The sequence below is a fragment of the Euprymna scolopes genome, chromosome 35 (assembly GCF_053919585.1).
Source record: "Euprymna scolopes isolate OS-2025 chromosome 35, ASM5391958v1, whole genome shotgun sequence".
Lineage (NCBI taxonomy): Eukaryota > Metazoa > Mollusca > Cephalopoda > Sepiida > Sepiolidae > Euprymna > Euprymna scolopes.
In genome coordinates this window covers 9,100,203-9,108,483 of record NC_136516.1, presented here as the reverse complement: position 1 = coordinate 9,108,483, position 8,281 = coordinate 9,100,203, and the positions used below count along the sequence as shown (strand labels likewise).

The 8,281-nt window shown below is 47.5% G+C and overlaps 1 protein-coding gene across 1 annotated transcript in view; it reads left to right on the top strand.

The window, feature by feature from the left end:
• Nucleotides 1-6,952: 6,952 nt before the first annotated feature.
• The window catches only part of LOC145259585 (ATP-dependent zinc metalloprotease YME1L-like), a 42,857-nt gene continuing 41,528 nt past the window's right edge, over nt 6,953-8,281 (top strand). Inside the window, exon 1 of the mRNA XM_080117239.1 lies at nt 6,953-7,088. Coding sequence (XP_079973365.1) covers nt 6,953-7,088 — 136 coding nt within the window. The remainder of the gene's footprint in view (nt 7,089-8,281) is intronic.

Genomic DNA, 8,281 nt, shown 5'->3' with positions numbered 1-8,281 from the left:
TGGCTGACTCGCAAAAAAAAAAAAAAAAAAAAATGGTAGTAGGCAGGCAGGTTCGAACATGTACCTCGAATGAGGAATAGAAAGTGAAAAAAAAATGCGACGTCTTTGCTGTTGCGCCCATCGCCAAACTGGAAGTGAAGTTGGTTTAAATAAAGGCTAGTCAATCGAAAAGAGGGGATGACCTTCGAAAATATCGGCGAAAAAAGCGACCCCTCCCTGTAGAAAAGTGTTCAGTTGAGGGTAAAGGAATTAACGTTTTTAATCCATTTTTCGATATTTGTCGTCCGAAGGGCCGACTTTAAAGAGATTCCGATCTCGTGAAAATCTGCCGCCTCTGTCGAAAGTTTTAGAAATACATACATACATACATACATACATACATTTAAACAGACAGGTCAGGTTTATATTATGTATTAGTATATGTTATAATAATACAAGGTTAATCTACGTAGCTCATTGTGTAACGTTGTATGGGAGCCAACACGTTGTAGCCTCAGTCGCAAAGTAAGCAAAGCATAGAAAAAAACTTTAATACGCTTTTTCAGTTATACAACATTTATTTCCTCATTGTTACGGTCGTGACGTCACACACGTAATCTCGGGCGTTATCCCCGTCTCTAACGTGATCTTCTTTATAAAGTCTTTATTTTTTTCCCTACCGGTGACGTCATTTCGCATGCGTTTGCATACGCGCGTCCGCGCTATGGTACACATTGTATCGTCATATATCTTAATTTATTCGGTTTGTGTTTATCCGTTGCATCTCCGCATTGCGTTGCCTTCTATAAATGACTTTTATATACAGAGTGTATTTATGTTTGGCCGGACCGAATCACACCGAAGAAGAAAACGACGTACAAGAACAAAGATATCCAATAAGGCATCACCAAAATGAACATGTCTGATTATACCCTTGCAGTATACGACATCTCTGTATTACGATTACATAGTTCTCAACCGATGTGGATGTTCTGTTCAATTGACATTAAATAATACGGCCGAAGCCGCGCAGAAAAATTTACAAAGGCAAATTAATTAGAATCTACGTTTTCAATTACAAGTCTTGAATAGCGTGTTCTGAAATGTATTCATTACTGAAACCGAGACATTTCAGACATACTAGTACAATCTATATATCTATAAAAGTGAGAATATGTGTGTGAAAGAACATATCTCAACCTATATACTCAACGAATTTTTATCTACAGACTTGAAATTTGGTATATAGAATATTAGACATGTGGGAAAATGGCTACTAAAAGCTCAAAATTGAATTTAAAAAACGCTGCTTTAGCGTCATAGTTTGTTTGTCAACTGTTTCACAAATGCGCATGCGCGACGAGGAAATATGACAGCTTTTTTATGCTATGAATCAGTAAGTTTGAAAACACTTTTAAAGATCATGTCAAGCTGTCTCAATTTTTATCGCGCTTGACCTACTGTCTTTAGGTTTTAGATCTCAGCTCGAGTATTTTTTTTTTTTTACTTACAAGAAGTGAACTGTTTAGAAAAATTATAATACAGTAGGACCCCGGTATATGGGCATTAAAAATTAGTAACAAAATACAATACAGTATATTATACATATGTATATAATCAAAAACATTATAAATAACACCGTAAGGCGGGACAAATGCCGTAACCAGGGTCCTGAAAACATCGTATTCCACATCGTAACCTGAAATAAACCGTATCCTAGGGTCACCGTATCCCGAGGTTTCACTGTACTCGCATGCGCATGTTTTAGTTTCTTTGCGTTTCTTTTTTTTTTTTTTTTTACTTCATTTTTAAAGGAATTTAACGTTACGTTTCTGAACAAATTTTCTCTTTAAATCGATGCTTTCGTTCAGTCTCGAAAGATAAAGGATACTCCCTGTAGTGGCAGCTGCGCATGTGATTAGGAGGCAAGGATTGCGCATTCTCCTACCACACCTCACCTGTTTGAGTCCAGTGGCAAGGAGAAGTCCAGGACGACTGGAAACAATGCCAATATAAGCGGAGAGCACATACAGCACCTGGAAGTCCCAAATCGTCACCCATTTAGTACTGATCAGGTCCAACGTTGCTTAACTTCGGTGATCCAGCGGGAACCTGTGTGTCAACGTGATCATTATGTACTCTCTAAATAAAACCATTTAAACATCAGCAGATCTCTATTATGTTTCCATGAATAAGTAGGTTTGTTCTGTGTAATAAATTGCGAACAGACGGGCTTACCTGACAAACGCTCGAGGTGTGCATTCTGCAAAGCGGGCACGTCCAAAGAAAAATGGCAAGATGGGGCGGCCGGTTAATATTGCCAAGTAATCACGCAAAATCTCGTGTTCTCTCGCACACACGAGAGTTTAGCATAAAAACGGGTCACTGTGAGCAAGAAGGGAGAAGGAAAAACGTAGTCAAGAAAAGACGACGCTTCTGACGACTGAGAAGAAAAAAGAAGAAAAAGAGCAAGAAGTAGAAGAGGAAGAAGAGAACAATACATGAGAAGACGAGGTGTGTGCGGTTTTGAGTAAATCGAAACAGACAGAAAAAAAAACTCTGATTACAAGCTATCTCGGCTTTCGTATGGAGAAATTTGACATCAGATTAATTCCGAAATTCGATGGCTCCCCCACTGGTCCCTCGGTGGTCGAATGGCTGGAAAAGGCTGAGCACGTTTGCCAGTTGTGCAAGATTAAAGACCCAGCTATGGTTATCCCATTGAGACTCACTAAAGGGGCTTATGCCGTGTACCAGCAGCTAGGGGAGGATCCGACCATGGAGCAGATTACACAAGCGCTATACGGGGCATTTGGTACAGACCCTTTTGTCGCCTGGAGGCAGTTTTCCGAACGCCGACTTGGGCCGGGGGAGACAGTGGATGTCTACATGGCCGACTTGAAAAAGCTTGCCACTCCCTTCGGCGGTGCAAGTGATCGCATATTGGCATGCGCCTTTTTGTCGGGACTTCCGGATGAGGCAAGTCGACTGCTGCGAGCATCGTCAAGACTCACTGAGATTGGATTGGAGGGGTTATTGGCGAGAGCACGAAACATCTTGAAAGACGATCGAGAACTAGTCTCCGCAGCTGTTGACACTCTGGACTCGCCAACGAAGGGTCTACGATGCTATACCTGTGGTGGCCCCAACCACTTTTCGAGAGACTGCAAAAGCGGTACAAGGCGCACCCCTAATTATGGAGCACGACAAGTAATACGGTGTCACCAATGCAATAAGCCAGGTCACATAGCGCGGAATTGTCCGGGAAACGGGCAAGGGGAGGACGCCGCAGCGCTAGCACCCTCCCCAACGCGGCATTGAACAAAGCGCTGCCTGCAGTAACAGTTCAAGTTGATGGATGTGAACGCTCAGCGCTGGTTGACACCGGCTGTACCCAAACCCTTCTTCGAAAGGAATATTGCGCCACATGGAATAAACGAAGGATCCCTGTACTTACTGTCGGCCAAGGCTCATTGGTGTGTTGTGGGGTCAGCGTTGTTCATATCAACATTGGCAATGGCTCTCCGGTTGCTGTGACGGTGTTAGTGGTCGATGGGGAGCTGCTCGGATATGACCTTCTCCTTGGAATGGACGCTATCACACAGCTAGGCGGAGTTACTGTGAACGGCGCCGGTGATGTGAGCTTCTCTCGACCAAACAAACAAATGTGTGCAGCAATCACTCTCGATGAGCCCGACTTCCATGCAGAATACGATAAGGGCACAAACACTTGGACAGCGTCCTGGAAATGGGCAGGCGACCAGCCACCAGTGTCATTGCGGAATCGACTTACAGAGTATCCTCCTCCTGCGTGGCTTAGGGGGCAGTACGAGGCAGAACTTCAAGTGTGGCTGGATAATGGCTGGTTAGTTCCATACCCAGAGGATGAGCTCGGGCCCCCGCGGGGGCTAATTCCCCTGATGGCTGTCAGACAAGAGAACAAGCAGAAAGTTCGACCTGTTCTTGATTACCGGGAACTTAATGAATACGTTGACCCACACACTGCGGGGGCTGATGTCTGTGCTCATAAACTACGGGAGTGGCGGCGGCAGGGTGCGGAAGCAGCCATACTGGACTTGCAAAGAGCGTACTTGCAAATACGTGTTGAGAAATCGCTGTGGCCGTTCCAGACGGTGGTGATCAAAGGAACTCGCTATTGTTTGACCAGGCTAGGATTCGGCCTGAATGTAGCCCCTAGCATCATGACAGCAATCATGCAGGCGATCCGGCGTCAAGATGAAGCGTTGCAACATGCGACATCGTCGTATATAGACGACATTTTTGTCAATGAGAGCCTCCTGTCTGCCCAGGCGGTCAAAGAACACTTCGAGCACTTCGGATTGTCGTGCAAGGAGCCGGAGCGGCTACAGGACGGGGCGAAAGTGCTCGGACTGCAGGTGAGCGGAAGTGCAGATGGCCTTCAATGGGGAAGAAGTGGTGAAATCCCGGAAATCCCATCTACCATCACACGTCGGAGCACGTTTTCCATTTGCGGAAAATTGGTGGGTCACTTCCCTGTGTGTGGGTGGCTCCGAGTGGCTGTAGCGGCCATAAAGCGACGGGCAACTTCTATGTCAACTGGATGGGACGATGAGGTGCATGATCCTGCCCTGCGAAGCATGCTGGTGGAAGTTGTGCCCAGAGTGACCAATGATGACCCTGTACGGGGGAGCTGGGACGTCGATGGGAGTGAATTTACAGTTTGGGTAGACGCCAGCTCACTTGCCCTTGGCGTTGCTCTGGGGGTCGACGGAAGGATAATAGAAGATGCCTGCTGGCTTCGGCCGGAGAATGACGCCAAGCATATAAACCTAGCTGAACTCGATGCTACACTGAAAGGAGTCAATCTAGCGCTTCAGTGGCAGGCTAGAATCCTTCACATCATCACTGATTCCACGTGTGTGCATCGGTGGATGACCAATGCCTTGAACGGAAAAGCACGTCTGACAACGAATGCGTCGGCCGAAATGTTGATCCGGAGGCGGCTTGCTACCCTAACCGAAACCACTAAGGAATACGACTTGGTCATAGATGTGACACTGGTGCAGTCCTGTTTGAATCAGGCGAATCGTCTGACCAGAGTGCCACGCCGTTGGCTAGGCCTGCCAAAAGAAGTGAACGAGTCAGCACCTGTAAATTGCGCTGCAGTGGGACATAGACTCAGCCCGGAGCATATTAATGATGTCCATTGCCAAAGCGGGCACTCCGGTGTAAACCGAACGCTTTACTTCGCCAGATTGGTTGACCCCTCTGTGTCTCGGAGGGCTGTGAAATCTGTTGTGGGAAGCTGCAACACCTGCCGATCGATCGACCCAGCACCTGTCTGGTGGAAGAAGGGAATACTCAATGTGAAGCGTAATTGGGATAGGATTGCGATGGACATAACACACTACAATGGGAGGCATTTTTTGACGCTTATCGACTGTGGACCATCTAGGTTTTCATTGTGGCGGCCCCTTCGCCGGCAGGACGCGGCTGCCATTATCCATGAGTTGGAAGGTGTGTTCCTCGAGCGTGGCCCTCCTTCTGAGATACTCACCGACAATGGCCCCGCTTTTATTAGTGAGCCGTTTAAACAGTTTGCAGATGGCTGGGGTGTCCATCTGCGTTTTCGGTGTGCCCATGTTCCCAGTGGAAATGGGATTATTGAGCGCAATCACAGAACGGTTAAGACAATCTCAGCGCGGAAGGGGTGTACGGTACCTGAAGCAGTCTATTGGTACAACGTCACCCCTAAGGACGATGTTTCACCCTCCACCGCGCCAGCCAACGTGCTACATACATACCGTGTCAGGGTGAGAGGTTTGGAGAGCAGCTCACTACCCGAACCTGAGCCACCACTAAAGAACATAAAAGAGGGAGATGTCGTCTGGGTTAAAAAAAACCCCGAGGCCAGTGCACGACTCGCTACAGAACCGGTCATGTCACTGAAGTGATCAGCCCGCAGGCGGTGCGAGTTGATGGAGTACCTCGTCATATTAAAGACTTAAGATCAGTATTCTAAACGCAGCTGCCGCTTGACGAAGATAGTGAAATTGAATCCGTGACCAGCGACCCACCATTATGGTTCATGACGGCTTCAACGCACAGCGACACTGAGAGTGGTAGCCTTCAAAGTACTGACCCTCCTGCTGATGATGAAGACCCGGACAGTGATACTGCGATGCTCAGCTTTAGGTTCGCCGACCTTCGTGTCACGGAAGACAGCGCAGACGATGATGAAGCCCCGAATCCCCCTCTCCGAAGAAGCACTCGAAGAAAAAGGCCACCGCCTCCCTGCTCTTTCTGTGATAATGAGATCAGGGGGGGAGTGTGTAATAAATTGCGAACAGACGGGCTTACCTGACAAACGCTCGAGGTGTGCATTCTGCAAAGCGGGCACGTCCAAAGAAAAATGGCAAGATGGCGGCGGCCGGTTAATATTGCCAAGTAATCACGCAAAATCTCGTGTTCTCTCGCACACACGAGAGTTTAGCATAAAAACAGGTCACTGTGAGCAAGAAGGGAGAAGGAAAAACGTAGTCAAGAAAAGACGACGCTTCTGACGACTGAGAAGAAAAAAAGAAGAAAAAGAGCAAGAAGTAGAAGAGGAAGAAGAGAACGATACATGAGAAGACGAGGTGTGTGCGGTTTTGAGTAAATCGAAACAGACAGAAAAAAAAACTCTGATTACATGTTCGTCTTGAGTAAAATAGAAGGCAAAATTTACTAGAGGATCGCGACCAGGCGTGAGCGACAAAAAGAGCGACTATAAAAGAAAGATCAGCACGTACAGGCTGGAACGATAAAAGTGTTGCCATAGAAAAGACGACATGATTTCATTTCCGTTTGATGAAAATCGGTTTTTATTTTTTGTTGCATACCATCAGTTAGCCATTTGTGTACAAATTACAAGAGCGATTAGTCTTCTATCATGTCTGAAAGTTACACAATGTTCAACGAGCGAGATCGGAGATGCGCCACTGTACAACTCATGTTCTCTGCCGATCCAAGATATGACAACTGGATCATTGCTAGCACCCTCAAAATGCATCGCCAGATTTCCAGGAATAACAAGGACGTGACCAAGGTAACCAAATCCAAGGTTTCGGCCATGGTTATGGTCATTGGTGTGGTTTCCGTTGTTGGTCACATCATTCTACCTCACATCTTTGAAGTCGGCTTGACCAACAACATCAAAATGTACCTGGATGGGCTAAAGCATGTGGTGATCCCTTTGTACAATCAGGTTAGGGTTAGGGTTAGGGTTAGGGTTGGGGTTAGGGTTAGGGTTAGGGTTAGGGTTAGGGTTGGGGTTAGGGTTAGAGTTAGGGTTAGGGTTAGAGTTAGGGTTAGGGTTGGGGTTAGGGTTGGGGTTAGGGTTAGGGTTAGGGTTGGGGTTAGGGTTAGGGTGAGGGTTAGGGTTGGGGTTAGGGTTAGGGTTGGGGTTAGGGTTAGGGTTAGGGTTAGGGTTGGGGTTAGGGTTGGGGTTAGGGTTAGGGTTGGGGTTAGGGTTAGGGTTAGGGTTGGGGTAAGGGTTGGGGTTAGGGTTAGGGTTAGGGTTGGGGTCAGGGTTAGGGTTAGGGTTAGGGTTAGGGTTGGGGTTAACGTTAGGGTTAAGGTTAGGGTTAGGGTTGGGGTTAGGGTTAGGGTTAGGGTTAGGGTTGGGGTTAGGGTTAGGGTTAGGGTTAGGGTTGGGGTTAGGGTTGGGGTTAGGGTAAGGGTTGGGGTTAGGGTTAGGGTTTAGGGTTAGGGTTAGGGTTGGGGTTAGGGTTAGGTTTAGGGTTAGGGTTGGGGTTAAGGTTAGGGTTAGGGTTAGGCTTGGGGTTAGGGAAGGGTTAGGGTTAGGGTTAGGGTTGGGGTTAGGGTTGGGGTAAGGGTTAGGGTTACAGTTAGGGTTGTGGTTAGGGTTGGGGTTAGGGTTAGGGTAAGGGTTAGGGTTGGGGATAGGGTTGGGGTTAGGGTTAGGGTTGGGGTAGGGGTGGGGTTAGGGTTGGGGTTAGGGTTAGGGTTAGGGTTGGGGTTAGGGTTAGGCTGAGGGTTGGGGTTAGGGTTAGGGTTGGGGTTAGGGTTAGGGTTAGGGTTAGGGTTAGGGTTAGGGTTAGGGTTGGGGTTAGGGTTGGGGTTAGGGTTATGGTTAGGGTTAGAGTTAGGGTTAGGGTTAGGGTTGAGGGTTAGGGTTGGGGTTAGGGTTAGGGTTAGGGTTAGGTTGGGGATGTGGGGTTAGGGTTAGGGTTAGGGTTAGGGTTAGGGTTAGGTTAGGGTTAGGGTTAGGGTTAGGGTTAGGGTTAGGGTTGGGGTTAGGGTTAGGGTATGGGGGGTG